At 33.3% G+C, this 16,566-nt stretch overlaps 2 protein-coding genes across 2 annotated transcripts in view; one reads left to right on the forward strand and one right to left on the reverse strand.

Moving 5' to 3' along the window:
• Nucleotides 1-4,479: 4,479 nt before the first annotated feature.
• LOC126738466 (bone morphogenetic protein 2-like) lies at nucleotides 4,480-13,016 on the reverse strand. Its single transcript, XM_050443828.1, has 5 exons — nucleotides 12,705-13,016; nucleotides 5,410-5,678; nucleotides 5,208-5,355; nucleotides 4,990-5,155; nucleotides 4,480-4,936 (listed from the first exon to the last, which is right to left on the reverse strand). Exons 1-5 carry the CDS (start codon nucleotides 12,954-12,956, stop codon nucleotides 4,575-4,577), a joined length of 1,197 nt encoding a protein of 398 aa, XP_050299785.1. The 5' UTR covers nucleotides 12,957-13,016; the 3' UTR covers nucleotides 4,480-4,574.
• A 1,618-nt stretch (nucleotides 13,017-14,634) lies between these two features.
• Nucleotides 14,635-16,566, forward strand: part of LOC126738610 (vesicular glutamate transporter 1) — a 125,136-nt gene continuing 123,204 nt past the window's right edge. Inside the window, exon 1 of the mRNA XM_050444021.1 lies at nucleotides 14,635-14,830. The gene's annotated coding sequence lies outside the window, so the exon portion shown is untranslated. The remainder of the gene's footprint in view (nucleotides 14,831-16,566) is intronic.

The following is a 16,566-nucleotide window of genomic DNA, read 5'->3' on the forward strand; positions in this document are numbered from 1 at the left end:
GGTATTAGCGATAGAAATTTGATTCAAGGACTGGTCACACCCCTATTAATAGAGCAACTTTTACGTATTAATAAAAAATTAAAAAATTAATAGTTTCTCAGAAAAATCACAATTTGTCTTTTATTGCAATTTTAGACTTCCGATGATATCCTAAAAATTTCATAACTTTCTTGTTATTTAATATAGAGATTTGATTCAAGGACTGACAGGCTCAATCAATAAAGCAACTTTTACGCATTAATAAATAAATCTGAGAAATCAATAGTTTTTGAGGAAAATCACAATTTATATATATATCATAACTACTACCTTCTAGTTTTTATTATTATTTTAGTTTTTTTTTCTTGTGTTGAGTTTGATCATGAAGTCAGAATATAGTAGCTTAGGATCTGACGCCCACCCAATACTTAGTTTCTCCTTTACGTTATTAATCAATGTCCTCCATCTCGTTTTTATCATTAGGTAATCTATTTGATCTTTCTAATGCATGTTAGATGGATGGATGGCGTTAAAAAGGTGTGTTCATTACGGTAAGAGTTTTCTATAGCAAACAGAATTAGTAATTCACCTCTTTCTTTCCTCACTTCCCAAACCATACTTCCTGTGCAGGGGATTATGACTGTGTTTCTACAGGGTGTTTCAGAACTATGGGATCAAACTTCTGGGGGTTGTTCAGTGCAACAGAAGAATCCATTTGAGTATAGGAGTCCATGTCCGGAAATGCGTCACTATGGCACTACGGCCCTAAGGCGCGTTAAAATTTATAAAAAACATTAATTACCTAAATAGGATCTGCTGCATTTATTTTTACCTTTTGTACATGATACTATAACAACAATTCTTCAAATCTCAATGTCATGTTTAAAAATTTTATAGCTTACAATTTTTAAACATTTATTGCTAATGGAAAACTTTACCAATCAAGAATTGGCGGATATGCATTTGGCATACGGAGCAACAAACTGCAATGCACGAGCAGCATCGCGGTTGTATCATGAACGTTATCCCGAACGATAGCATCCTGGATACAAAAAGTTTATTGCGGTTCATCGGCGGCTCGCTGAGACAGGCATGTTTAAGAGCAAGATGCATGATACTGGTGTTGCTCGAACCGTAAGAACGGTCGAATTTGAAGAAGAGGTGCTTCAGCGAGTTGCCGATGAACCATTAAATAGCACACATGACGTCGCTAAAAATATGAATACGAGTAACGCTTCTGTCTGGCTGGTACTACACGAGCAACAACTCCATCCTTACCACTTCCAGAAAGTTCATGGTATGACTGCAGCCGATTATCATCCTAGAGTTCAATTTTGTCGATGGTTTCTGGATCACATCATTGCACAACCAAATTTTTTATACGATATGTTTTGTGGACCGATGAAGCCTCTTTCACAAGAGACGGTATTTTTAATAGTAGGAATAGCCATGTTTGGGACGAAGAAAATCCTTATTCAATTTTTCCAAGAAAACATCAGAATTGTTGGTCTGTCAACGTATGGGCAGGCACTGATGATGATGATTATTTAATTGGGCCATACCTTCTACCGGAACGATTAACAGGACCTATTTATCTGCGTTTCTTGGAGGAAGTTCTCCCAGAACTCCTTGAAAATATTTCACTAAACGTTAGACAGCAAATGTGGTTTCAGCATGATGGAGCGCCAGCTCACATTGCTGTATAAGTACGCGAGTATTTGGCTCAGCGGTTTCGGCACCTTTGGATTGCCAGAGGTGGAGCAGTTTCTTGGCCTCCTAGGTCACCCGATTTAACGTCGCTCGATTTTTTCTTGTGGGGACATATAAAGTCTTTAGTCTACAAAACTCCAGTAAAATCAGAGCTAGACCTAATTGGACGAATAACAGCAGCATTTGAAATCATTCAAAACGAGGATCAAATTTTTAGTGTAGTCCGCCGAAATCATGTGCGGCGTTTAAATTGGTGTATTGAGGTTGGAGGAAGACATTTTGAACAACTGTTGTGATGGTATCATATACAAAAGGTAAAAATAAAGGCATCAGATCCTATTTAGGTAATTAATATTTTTTCTAAATTTAAACGCGTCTAAGAGCCGTAGTGGCGTAGTGACACATTTCCGGACATGGGATCCTATACTCAAATGGATTCTACTGTTGCACTGAACAACCCCTAGAAGTTTGAACCCATAGTTCTGAAATACCCTGTTTTTTATCTACTGTTTCATCATCTGGTGGGTCTATGATAGGTATATACCACTTATAGTATATGAAGTTTCGTCAATTTAACCTGTACACTTATTTGAATTTTCCGGTCGTTTATTGGGTTGTATGCTTCTACGTACTTCAATATTCTCTTCGATATTAATTGTTAGTTGGACGATGCTATTTTTTATATTTATCGTTATTATTATTTAATTTCTTAGATCTTCTATCCATTTGATTCCATTCTTTTTAATGACATTCAAATACCCAAAAAATTATGGAAGGTCCTTATCACTTAAAGATGATTTTAAGAACCCTCCTATTACCATAAAAAATTAAATATTGCTTGTTATTCGTATACACACAAGGTATTACTCTGTTATTCTTGTTAGCGGGTGATTGGTGTACTTTCTGTTTCCTAGTTAGTCATGAAAACAGGTCGATTTAGGTAGATCCTCATGCTGAATCAGTATCACTAAAACATATTCTTGCCTACGCTACACATGAATCTGTAACAAAATAAGAAAAATTCAGCCGGCTGTCCGGCTCTAATTCCGTTCTAATTCTCTGTAGCAGTAGCAGAACAAAGAGTTGTTTTTGAATAATAATAAATTTCGTGAGCCGAGAAACTTCTTAATCCATCAAAAAAACACGATTGCTCCCTGCTGAGTTAGTATTTCGTGTTTTTTTTTCTCTCTTTTGTTGTGTCGGCGCGGTGTCGCGGTCGATTTTTAGACCGGTAAGACTAAGATATTTGAAGAAAAAATGCACTAAATATTTGCTATAAGAAAACCGTTATATTCCCCTAATGAAATAATCCTAAAGCTTAAGATTTAATATCCTAATGATACCTGTGTTAATAAAATAGATGTTCCTGGATTTTCCTACGTAATTACTCACAGGAAAATGCTTTGGAGAATATGCTTTTACTAGGCACTGGATATTTTTTTTTTAATTTAACAGTTTTTGTTGGGTAATATTTAATTTTATTTTGTTATTTTTAGGAAAATTTTCTGTTATTCACAAATTTTTCTTTTTTCTCAGAAAGAGGAAAGAGAGCAAGAGGAATGAGATACAGGAAAAACTGTTCATGAAAATGAGAGATGACCTGAGGAAAGAAAATCAAAATCAAGTCAAAAAATAAAAATACTCGATAAAGACTATGAGAGAAGACGACGCCTACAAAAAAAGACACTTGAACCAGAAATGAAAGTAGAGTATGCCCGTCTTTAACCTGATGTTGAAAGCAACAATATTGTAAAAAAAACCACTAAACGTCGATGGCTAAGAAGCATGAGTACCTATTACATCACTTTTATTGTTTATCTTTGAAATAAATCAAATGTAGACAGTCAATCAACGTGAGTCAGGTGAAAGTTTGAGTAATGAATTGTTGAAAATTACAAAAATATTCCTGACATAAAAGTTTATTCCTGGCATGATTTAGAGTGTTTATTTATTAAGGTAAATATAGGCAAAACAATATTTTTTGTTGGAACAGTCTATAGACCACCAAGGTCAGATTTAGGGCATTGTGTTGAATGTTTCATTGATTTGCTAAAAAACAGCTTCTCAGATGTCTTACACCTCTCACGCAGATCTATTTGATGGTTTTGGTGGAAACAAAAAAGCACCGACGAAAGAGTTTACGCTCACTCATCGATCCTTGTGGAACGAACCTGTGATGAACAACACCTGTAATCGTATTTTAGTTATAAACCACTTTCTCTATCGATTCTCGAAAAACTAGTTGCTTAACGTAACAATTGTTAAAAGGAGGATAACATAAATGAGCCATACTCCAAAATTGATGTAACAAGGGAGCAATAAAGAATTCTAAAAGTAAACAAGTCAAAAGTTAACCTCTAAATGGAACCAAGAACCTTCATTACCCTATTTGATACATACATGATTAATGTAGCTCTCAAATGATAACTTCGAATCCATCCAGATTCCCAAACCTGTTAAAGCTAATTAGCTCTAAAATAGTAATACATTTTCTTTTAAATTTGAAGATCTAAAAAAGTTGTGAAAATAAACAATATGTCTGATGAATTATCAAAAAAAAACTTGATTGATTGAGACTCCATTGATTTTGAGATTAAATAGAAATATAAATATTACTAAGCAATTTATAAAGGTCAGCTTTTTCTTTCAAATGAGCATGGTACCTTCGTTTAACACTGTTTCTCATATTGATAAAATTGTAGTACTACAGATGTTTTGAATCATGAGAGGTCTATCTATGTGCACAACATTATCAGTTAATGAATTTCGTTTGGTATTGAAGAATATTCATTACAAGTTTGGATATCTTTATTGGGAAACACAATCATGTACCCTAAATAACAAGAAGTCTTTTAAAATAATACATTTTTTTTTTAAATTATATTTTATCTGCATCCACACCCTTTAACAACCATTTTATCATAATTCTTCATAACAACTCCTCCATCTGTATTCTGAAACATGATGGGTAAAGAATAATACTCGGTGGGGACACAACACACTTTTTCCCTAACATGGAACCCATTGGTGAACTCTCTCATCCTGACATGGTTGATATGGTGATCCTGGTCAGAAATGTGACATTTTCCGGCACACTGATATAACATGGTACCATTTTCCGGATACAAAATGAGATTATTCCAATGTAGTTGTTGCCAATCAACATGCCAGGGCCTTTTGGAGCATAGTGTTGTATGTTGGAGGTGGTCCAGGGTAGTTTGGTTGTATGGAAAAGATGGTTGAGTATCTATAGCAAATCATACTTTAGAAAATAGTTGATTTTTTAATGATACATTTTACCATTTTTTTTTATAGTTAAAACAGCAAATGTTCTAAAAATGCTTTGATTAGTATCGTTAAAAACAGAAATAAGTTTGTTCTCATCATAAGTCGAAATGGTCAATAAAAGCCCATAATTTTCTTCACCATTTGACCAGTTATCTATGGGCTTCTTTATTTTAAAGGTCTAAAAAAATTGTGCAAGGACTAAATTGAGTTGATGAATTAAAGTAAAATACCTGCCATCCATTTTGTGCCTTAGAAATATAAATAACGTTAAACAACTTATGTAGGTCGGGATTCTCTTCCAAATGAGACTCGTTCAACTCGTTTGTCACTGGTTTCTCGTATTGGTATAGTTTTAGTACTACTGATGTTTTGAATAAACTAAATAACATACGTAATGTAAAATATAAATTTTTAAGTGAATATCGTTAATACCTGGACGAGTTTTCCAATGGCCAGTAAAAGTACATGTCTGCGTCCACAAATTTTTCTTCTTCAGTCAGTTTAGGCAAATTGAATTTGATAATTTTACTTGAAGAAGAATTGCGGTTGCTGTTAAAAAATATTCTTAAGGTATCGGTTTTATTCGGTTCTCTTATTCGTTGCTCATAAAACTTTTTGATAAATACTGGTAGATCCGATTTGTTTAGCGGCTTGTGCTCGTAGTTCCATTCTTCATCCAGAAAGTGTTTTTTTGGAAGGACCTGCAAAACATCTTAATATTAATCTCTAACTTCAATAGTATTTTCAATAGTATAAATTAATTTTTACAGATTCGTTTAGTTCCTTTCATCTTTTACAATTTTTTATGGAATTCAGTCTGTACTTTAGGCTGACACACTATATGATATGTTATAGTCAAGTTAAAATACGAACGGAAATTCAGGCAATCTAAATAAGTTGCAACCAGGCTGAAACTCAAAAACGGAAATCTTATCTTTCATATCTCGTAAACCTAACACGAATTTGGTTAATTTAAAAGTTGTTAAGGACAACGCAATAGTGGTGATGGATACAATAGAAAATGTAGGCTAAATTAAAGGTACTTTCGGATGGATCCTTCCTCTTTCAAAGAAAGGAATATCAAGATATCGAAAGGTTATCAGTACAACGTCAATCATAAGAATGTCTGGCCTTACAAAGACCCACAATTCTAAATTCCTCTTACGGTACTCGTTAGGCTTTTCAAATTCAAATTCAAAACAAATTTATTCATCATGAAGGTAAATAAATAATCATATACAAAATTGTAGCATAATAATATACATATGTTGTACCATTTACCAAATACATGATAAATAGGGCCATGCCTCGATTATAGAGAACCGTTTACACAGGTTCATCATAACATCTGTGTCGCATAGCCCTTCAAAAACCTTAAAAAACCTTAAAAGTAAAAAGTAAAAAAAAAAGATTTTCTTAATTAATCGAGACATGCATGTGTTGAGTATCATATTTAAGTATTTAAGTAAGGCGAAGCAAGCGGGGGTTCTGGATACGCAGGAAAGGTAAATTAATTAATATTTATAACAATAATAACTAGATGGCAATAGAAGATCGAGCGGCTCAGCTCTTTTAATTTTTATTATAGATTAAGTATTGTTTTTAGAATCAAGCAGTTTATTACGAAACAATTTTTTAAATGCAGCAAACGGAAATGCAGCCGGAAGTCTATTCCAAAGTCGAGAGGCGACAAAAACAATAGATTTTTGAAAATTTGCTGTTCTATGTTGTGGTATTCTAAATAAATTTATAATTCTAGTGTTATGCTCATGAAGAAAATTTGTAAAATTGTTAGCTAAATATAATGGCTCCCTAGTTTTTATAACTTTATACACGAAAGAATACATGTGATATTTTCTACGATTTTTTATATTTAGAATTAAGTTATTGTTTAAATAAGGAGAAATGTGACTTCACTGAAAGAAAAACGCATACAACAATTCTGAAGTATTTGTATTGAGTAAGCGGAGTCTTCAGTCAATGAATCCGAATATACCAAATCACAATAATCAAATAAGGATAAAACAAGTGTGTTACATAAATATTAAGTTTTAGAAGGTAAATGATTTTTTAAGCCGTAAAGTTTTCTTAAGCGCATGTATGCAATTTTGAGCTTATTCTTTATATGTGTTTGAGATGAAATACCGCTATCAAGGTGTACTCCTAAGTTTTTGACCTCTCGTACTACTGGTAGCTGCTCATTACGAATCTTTGCATTTAAAGTTGTTGCTGCATTAAGACCGTTCTTTCCACCACTCAGAAAAATTACACATGATTTAGACGAATTTAATTTCAAATTATGGTCGCAGGAAAAGTTATCTATATTTTCTAAATCCTTATTAAATTGTTCTTCTATTATGGGTAGAGTTTCACGTGAAAATGGAGTATACAGCTGGGAATCGTCAGCATATTGTTGTAACATTGAGTACTTTATGCAGGATTTAATATCTGCAACATACAATAAAAAAAAGCAACGGCCCCAAAATAGAACCCTGGGGAACACCGGTAGATACAGGATAATAACTTGATTTTTTAGTTGTAGAAGCCTTGTTTATTACTACGCAATTCGCTCTATTATTAAGATATGACTTAAAGAAATCAATCGCGTTATTCGAAATACCAAAATAATAAAGCTTTGCTAATAACATTTCGTGGTTTAAAGTATCGAAAGCTCTACTAAAATCCAATAATCTAAGACATTTTATTTCCTTTTTTTTCCTCATTTATCCTACAGTTATTAAGAAGGTGTACTAGACTCGTGGTAGTGCTAAAGTTCTTTCTAAAACCCGATTGGCAGTCCGGGATAATATTATAAAAATCAACAAAGCTGCATATTTGTTGGTGAACGAACCTTTCAACAATTTTGGATACCAGAGGCAGTATACTAATGGATCTAAGGTCTTTAAACCCTTTTGGATCAGGTACCTTTGCTAGAGGTTTCAAAATTGCTTTTTTCCAAATTGTAGGATAAACATTTTGTAATAAGCAGCTATTTAAAATATTTACTAATGGTAGGCACATTTCTAGATCTTTTAAGCCAATGGAGTCTTTACCTATGCGTTACAGTGTATGTAATGTTTTAATGATTTTAATTAATGTTGGCTCATCTAATTGTGTCAAATTTAGGTAAGACCTTGTGCTAAATGCCTGTTAGCTTTATAAAAATTAGGTTTTTCATTTGAAGTTGTATCAGCTGAAATATTTAAACCTGAAAAATAGTTCCTAAGAGCAGTTGCATTTAAAAACTTGTCTGGTAAGCCAAAATTCCTCTTACAGCCAAGATTTCATTTCCTTGCAGCATTCCAAAATTCTCTTCCATGCTTTTGTGACCTTGTGTCGAAATAGGTGATTTTTTCCCTTGCAACAGCATGCTTAGTGAAATTCCTTAATTGCCTATAGTACTGGAGGTGTGCTTCATTTGTGTGCTCTCTTTTCACCAAATATCTTGGATAGTTTCTAAAGTGAGAAAACTAATAGCTTTTTTCTTAGTCTTGTCGGTCCAACAACTCAAAACTGTTAAATTACATCCAGACGATTTTCTAGTCAGTTATGATGTAGTATCACATTTTACAAAGGTTTCAATCATGGAGACTTTCAGATATATTTTTGAGGAAAGATCTAACTCTAGATTTATTATGCCTAATTAAAAAAATTCTTTTTGGGATTTAATTTTAATGCAAAGTACTAGAGTTCCTCTTCCTTTTATTATACTCTTTATCTATGAAAATTTGGAAAAAGTATGTGGATGACACTACTATCATTTGGCCACATGGATAGAATTTTAGGATACGTATCTGAGTTCTATTTACCTCAATATCTAGTTAGCAATTGAAGTGAAACACAACAATGCTCTTCTTTTTATGGACATCTTTATCAATAGAAAACATCGAGCCACTTAGTACACAAAAAAATTCTCATACAGATGATCTCTTAACCTGATATTTATCCAATTTAAAAACATAAAAAACTCAGCTGTGAATTTACTAGTGCATAAAGCGATCATATTATCTGAATAGGATTCCTTTCATTCAATGTTGAAGTACCTAGGAACCGTGTTCCTTCAAAAAAAATATCACTATGACTCATAAAATGCTTGAGTGAGAAACAGATCACCTAAACTTTATTCTCAGCATTAAAGGACCAATCAAGCACAAAATACTTTGTAGCTTTGAGCAAGGATTTATTGTATCTCATACTGCTGTGGTAAAATTTCATATGAGACACGAGCAGAATGTTTACAAGAATTAATAAATATCAGTGATCAATGAGATTTAATAATATAGCAATTTCCGCGCTCGTGAAAAAAGATTCTAGCCACTAATTCGTTCTTTACCCACGGAAATCAGAAAGTTCGGAAAAAATCCCGTTAGCTGTTACAAAATTACAAGTTTGATTTAATGTTAAGTGAAAATCTAAAAAAAAATTATAACAATTTTTAACCATAATAAAAAATAGAAATCCTACTAGTGGTAATCTGGTACATAAGCATTACAAATACTACTCATTAAATTATTGATAATAACAAATATATAATCTTAATTAAATAAATAATGTCTTTATTATACCAAAATGTACAAAGGCGAAGTCTAGCCTAGGGCTAATCAACTTAACCTCTAATTACATGAACAAAAATATTTACCAAATTACATAGATAGCAGTTATAGAAAGAAGATAATAGAAAATTCGTAAAATCCTTGAAATCTATCTTGAGTTGGAAAATAAGCAATGACATAAAACTAAAAAAGTAAAAACATTTACACATTTTTCCTTTAAATTCTAAGGAGATCATCTGTAACGTGAGAAATGCAAATTTGATTTTACTTTAAAACCAGCAACAAACATGCACTTAAGTGAAATCGGAAGTTCATTAGACACCAAAACAGCATTAAAAAGAAAAAAAATCTGTGAAATAAGGTAGAATGAAAGCGAGGAGCCGATAATTTACTTATACATCGTAGATTGACATGCACATCTCTTCGAAAACTGCATTTTTCATGAAGGTAAGCAGGGATGTACCAAGCAATCGATGCATAAAAACGGCTAACTGATGAAGATAAAGATTCTCTACACGCAACGATCCAGTACACATTTTATCTGAAACTCTGTCACATTTTCTTAAGTTAAAAATGAATCTACAGCACTGATTTTGAAGCTTTAAAATCGGTGCAATATACATATGACATATCGGTGCAATACACAAATAACGAATTAATACAGATACAAATAACGAATTAATAGAGTAAAGGGTAACTTCTTAACTGATTTAAAATCATATTAAGATAATTTATTAGGGTCAAATTCCTATCGATAGGGTTATTGACATCGGGGTTATTTACATTTACATGTTCTCCTCGAACGGTTTATATTACTACCAATAGTAATATCTGGAAGTGTCATCTGAAAATAGAAAAATTTTGCTTACCAGTATAAACTATCTGAAAAAATCTCTAAAAAGATTAGTAATATCCTGATCAGTGGAAGCAGACTTTATTATAAGGTAGATAGATTATTATAATAGACTGTATTTGGTAGAGTATGGCTTGATCTTCTATCATGGATAATTTCCAAAAGGATTTGGGATACTCCTGCAACATTGCATTCAAAACCCCTGATATAGTTTAAAAAATAGACCTTTGCTAGGCTTTTACATTTTGCTCGCAGATCTAAGAATTTTTTATAATTTGCATATGTGCGATTTTGCGTATACACAAAATGACCTCTTTTTTCTGCAGATAACTGCGGTTAACTTTCTCACTTCTGAAGATGACCTTAGGAATTTAATATGTACCTGTACTGTACGTGTTTAGTTTAGTATGTTTTGTAACAAAGTAGGCCCCATACGTGGCACCTAATTCATAACATTTAAACTCATACAAGTAAATCATTCACATTTAAACTCATACAAGTAAATAGAAGCCCGAAAACTATTAATTTTTTTATAGTTGGTATTTCTAAAATCATAGTATTACTCATACTAGATCAAGTTGTCAACCCTTGTTCCCTCAGCCCAAGACACAGTACACTCATAGCAAAACTGATGGACATTACTCTGAAATAATGCTTCAAAAGCTAGAGTAATGGCTACATCAGAGATATTACAGAATATTAAATCTAAGAATACATTTCTACTATTGGGTATTTTATTAAGTTGAATAAGCTTAACATATATTAACAACTAAGTGACTTGCTAAAGAGCCGGGTCCTCTATAGGACATTGAACTCTTAAAACAAATTCATCATTCTAGCACAGAGCATTGGGCAAATTATAGTCACGAAACAATCAGAAATTTGACGTGAAATGCTGCTGATAGGTCTGCGCAACAGATTCGCGCATCTATCATATATATGGAAACAGCTCATTAAGAATTGATGATAGACTTAATTAATATATTACAAGGCCATCAAGTCTCTCTACTCTCATCACCTTTTTCCTTCATCTACTTTAATCAGCTCTCTTCCTTCCACAGACAAAAAATAATCCCCGATGAATAGTTTGGATTTAAACCTTAACACAACCACCGACCAAACCACTCCGCTTACATTTCACATTCTCTCCAAGGCAAATTATGGACTACACACTACGGAGGTATTTCTTGACTGATTGACAAGGCTCTTGAAAGGACGTAGCGCAACGGACACTTAAGTTAGTTCAGTATGTTTTAACTAATCGATAACAAATATCAACGCTAAAACAAAAAGATCCAGCTGGTTTTTTTTTTCAAAAGGAAGAGTCCAGGTCTGAAATCTCGCAACTACTAATCGGAAGCTCACTTGGAAATGTCAAGCCAAGGTACAGGCAAGATCAAAAGACTATTCGCCCTTTAATCTACTTTGCATTTCTTTAACTGTAATAGGTCTTTAACTATCTCTCCAGAAAGACCAAGTTCCAGAATAAATTCATTTTATTATTTCCTACGACGCTCCACTAAGGCAGAGGACTTCTGCAACTTCAGACAGTGAAAAATAGAGTTCTTCCGAAGCATTTCAGGTACACCATGGTTATTGCGTAACTTCACCAACTGCCAGTAGACCATCTAATGAATATGAAAGACAAGTCCCGGAGTGATCACTCATTACCCAAACACTTCCTGGTGCTCCTTCCATCTCCCCGGCAACATACTCTCTCAGGACTTTACTATATTATCTTACAGGACTTTAAAGTCGCTATTAAGTAAAATTAAATAAGCTTAAGTTATATTAATATAATTGTATGATGGCATAAAACTAGTTAATAAGTCGAGTAAACCGAAATATAAGCACATGGTTTATGAAACTGTGGATGGAATAACGACAATTTTGGTACCTAAGATGAGATTTTATATAAGATAAGATATTGAAATGCTCTGGTATCTAATAGTAAGATGGATCCTACGGAATTTGTGGTTGTAGATTTTAGTTGTAGACTCTGTGGGAGAGAGGAGTGCAAGATTGACCAGAATAACTTTATGTTATGAATTAGTAAAAAAGCCTTTACAAGGAAAGTCTTATAGTAACACCAGATAACCTTATAAAAAAACTGCTATAAAAGAAAAAACTGCACAAACTACATAATAGCAACCACAAAAATTTCATGAAAGGATAACACCTCCTTAAGCAATAAGACATTTCTGCTTTTAATTAATAAATCATTAATATTAATTTTTATGAATTTTGAAAACTAGTATTAAGTAAGTAACATTAATTAAAAAAAATACGAAAATACTGAATAAATAATTGTTAATACTTACATTTTTATGTGGCTGTCCATTGGGCAAAACATTCTTGTTACTCCTCAATATTTTCACATTTTGAGGCGGATGAGGGTTGACATCCAAATCACTGATATTATGATTTAAAAAATGTATCCTATTATACACCGTAAATTCATTATTTGCATTAGTTTTAAAATAATATGATTTTCCTGAAAAGTTCATTGGCTGGGTGGCCAAATTTATAAGAACCAGTTCCGAAATTATTAGAACAAAACATATCCCGTGCATATTGACCGAATTCCGCTATTTTTATGAACCTCTTGATACATTACTAAATAGGTTAATGCGGCGATAAAGTGTGTAATAGGACCAATTTTTCCAAATTAAACTAACCTACGTTCACTAAATTCAATGCAAGATTGGAGAGCGTGGGCCAAATTGGTCAATTATGTAATATTATAACACAAATGAAACACTAGTCGTCTAGTAGCTAAAATCTATTTATACGAGTAATACATACAGGATAGTTTAACGGAAAGGCCCCAATTTGTTACTCTCTCGGTATAATTTTGAAAAAATACTCGGTCACACGTCAATTTTTATTTCTAGGGAGGTCTTTTCTTCTATAGACGTACAATATACGGTAATTGCGTTATTTACATTACAGCATTCTATATAGTCCAGATTAGCAGTCTTACACAGAGCGGCTCTTAATTGTCCTTCGCCTTCTTATCTTTTGAATGCGTTTAAACAAAAATTTGACATTGGGCTTACATCATTAGTAACCTGAATACTACTTGTTGGTCCCTAGCTCATTTTGCAAAACTTCAAAATATTTTGAATATAAAAACAGAGTGACCCTAATCAAACAGACAGGACATCTCTACTGAGTGAAGATAACCAAAATATGCATCCTGACCGTGCAAGTCACTAAGGTGGGATTACCAGATTTCGTATTGGGAATATACATTTTGATGCATATTCCTAATACATCTAAATGGAGAAAAGGATTTTTAGGACTTATGTTTAGGAAAGAAAACTCTTATTTTGACTCGAACAATACGCTCTTAAAATATTTGCACCGAATTTTGTAACACACTCTATATAGGCATACACAAGTATTACGTCACTTAGGTGTTTATTTTGTACTTTTATAGAAATTGATGTAAACAAGGTTTTTGGAAATAAATTGGTAATTGGAATTCAATTTATATATGACGTGATCTACGTATATGAATAAAGTCTTGGTATCGTTAATAACGTAATTTTAATTCAATATTTCGAAGGACCTACTAGAACACTATTTCTACACCATTAAACGTCATCATTTCACCGCCTGCTACACTAAAACATTCGAAACCTAATAAAAACCCATTGTTTCAATTTAAATATCACCAGAACCATATTGTGTCATACAGGGTATTCTTTTCTTAAGCGCCTTATAGAAAAATGAAGTTGATAATGGTTTATCCGAAATCAAACCTCCTATTTGGAATATAGGACTCGCACCTCAACACAGTTCTTAGATTAGCTTCTCTTTAATTATTTTGCTGAGAGCAGGTTCTACTCTGTTTCATTTCAAGTTAATAGAATTTATCACATCAATTAGTTAGTTATGATTTCACAGAGACTTTCCAACCACAACTTTCGCTCCTACAAAAAATGAAAAAACCTTTCAGCAGTCAGCACCAGCTAAATGACGAAGGGCAACCAGGAGGCCACGCGCCTCCTCCCTAAAATTACTTAATAAGGTTTCCAAAACAATCGGGCCGGATATTCCAAAATGGCCGCCCATTTACATTACGCATCAAACTTTGGAGCTCTCTGGATTTTTTTTTCCATTTTCCAGGATAAAATTGAAACTGTGTGCCGGAGCGTTATCACGCCCCCTGCCGTCTCCGATTGGTTCAAAGCGCTTTTTGCTGACTGTTGCCAGTGTGTCGTGTGGGTGGGAGGAGGCCAATTGAGAAGCGGATGAAGAGACGGCGCTGCACGGACGCCCGGCGTCCCGACGCTCTACAGAAGAGCGTCGGCTGTGACGACAACGACGGCGACGCTTTTCGTCCGTCGTGGTTCCTATCTCCGGTTTAACCGTTTTTTTTTAGTTTGAGGATTGTTTGGTGCTGCTTAGGGCTGATTTTTCCCTGGGGAGCAAATAAACGGTAAGTCAAATTTTTTTTTTTTTGTAGCTGTTATATATTACGGATATCAAGTCAAATATACAGGGTTGTCATTCAAAATTAAAAAAAAAACTGCTGGTCGATTTCGAAAAAAATTACTATAGGAGTGTTTTGTGCTGAAAAAGAAATATACGCACCCTATGACGATTTCTCATAAACTAGGTTTTGAAAAATTTTTAAATTTGGCAACGTTGTAGGAAGGAAAAAAATATTTTTTTAAATTGTTTTCAGTAATTGTAGTAAGTTTTGTCTACTTAAATAATTTTTTTCGTAAAATGTTATGGATCTTCAGAACTTAAAAGTAGGAATGAATTACTACCCACAAAGCAAACACATGCAAGGTGTCCGAGACAAAATAGTCCATCCTCAAAACCTTAATCTGAAATTAAAATAGGGATCGAGTAATACCTTGAGATACAGGTAATTTTATTTTCAATTTCGTGTTTGTGACCCAATATCTTCAATATTGCGGAGGGTTGTTGGGTGGGGTCAGAAATAAAAAAGTAATTTTATTCTCTATATAACCCTATTTTTATTTTATCTATTCGTTCTCGAAAAATATGAGTAAATGTGAATAAGAAATAAACCTTTTTTTAAATGAAAAAAATTAAAAGTATCTTACACCTATTCTATTAAATGTTAAAAATGGTCTCCCTTGACCTCCATACATGATACAATTGTTGTTCAAAACGTCTGCGCACATTAGCAAACATTTCGGGCGTTATTAACTGACATTCATTAATAATTCTATTTCGGAGATCTTTAAGGAAGTCAGGCTTTGTGGCAAATACTTTGGTTTTTAGATGACGCCATATTAAAAAATCCAAAGGGGTAAGATCGGGAGATCTAGCAGGCCATTCTACGGTACCTCTCCGACCAATCCTCAGTATGGTCCTAATCTTGTTGAAACATCAATTAATTTTCTGAAAGACTATCATCTTGTTTAAGTAACTCAGTTATTCTGGGATTGATGATGTCCTGCAGAATTTCCAAATAATTTTCAGCATTAAGATTTGTAATTAAAAAAAGGTTCACCAATATGATCTCCCAAGATACCGGCCCATTCATTATGTTTTTGAGGTCACTGCGTATGTATTTCTCGAAATAAATGAGCATTGGTATCGCGTTCGTCGGAGAAACAAAAATTGTACAGCAAATCTATCTCATGATTTAACCTATCACTAAAGTAACTAACAAAATTGTACATGACGATCAAAATCCTTTTCATTTAGCTCACTTACTAGTTTGGTTTTGCAAGCATGATATTTGTGTAGTTTTAAAATGTTGTAAACGGTACTTTTAGACACGCCGGATGCGGTATTAGGTTCCATCTCAACATGACCCAACACTGCAGTTTCTACCACTTCATTTCACAGTCGATGCTGAACTAATTTTTTCTGGTTTGTACCTTGTTTGTTGAAACTTTCTCATCAAATCCATTAAATAAGAATGATTTACTCTTTTATCCGGAATCCTTAGATTATCTTTAAAAGTACGTGCTGCTGCTCTAGCAGGCTTATTTTGGTGATAATAAAGACGCACTAACTCAATTCTTTCTTGCAGCGTGTTACCATTGTTATCAATCCTATCAACATCACTAGAACTATATTAAATAAATACTTTATGCTACTGTTGTTATTGCTCACTTCAACAAAACACCGGTACCAAAAGAAAAATAACTAAACCAACAAAAGCGTCGAAATATGCGAGTATTTACG

The sequence above is a fragment of the Anthonomus grandis genome, chromosome 7 (genome assembly GCF_022605725.1).
Source record: "Anthonomus grandis grandis chromosome 7, icAntGran1.3, whole genome shotgun sequence".
NCBI classification, from domain to species: Eukaryota; Metazoa; Arthropoda; class Insecta; order Coleoptera; family Curculionidae; genus Anthonomus; species Anthonomus grandis.

Coding starts and splice junctions, on each gene's coding strand:
- LOC126738466 (XM_050443828.1), bottom strand. CDS start 12,956: ATGCACGGGATATGTTTTGTTCTAATAATTTCGGAACTGGTTCTTATA. Junction 5,679..12,704: donor ATGGACAGCCACATAAAAAT/GTAAGTATTAAC, acceptor GATGTTTTGCAG/GTCCTTCCAAAAAAACACTT. Junction 5,156..5,207: donor AGGCACAAAATGGATGGCAG/GTATTTTACTTT, acceptor CAATTTTTTTAG/ACCTTTAAAATAAAGAAGCC.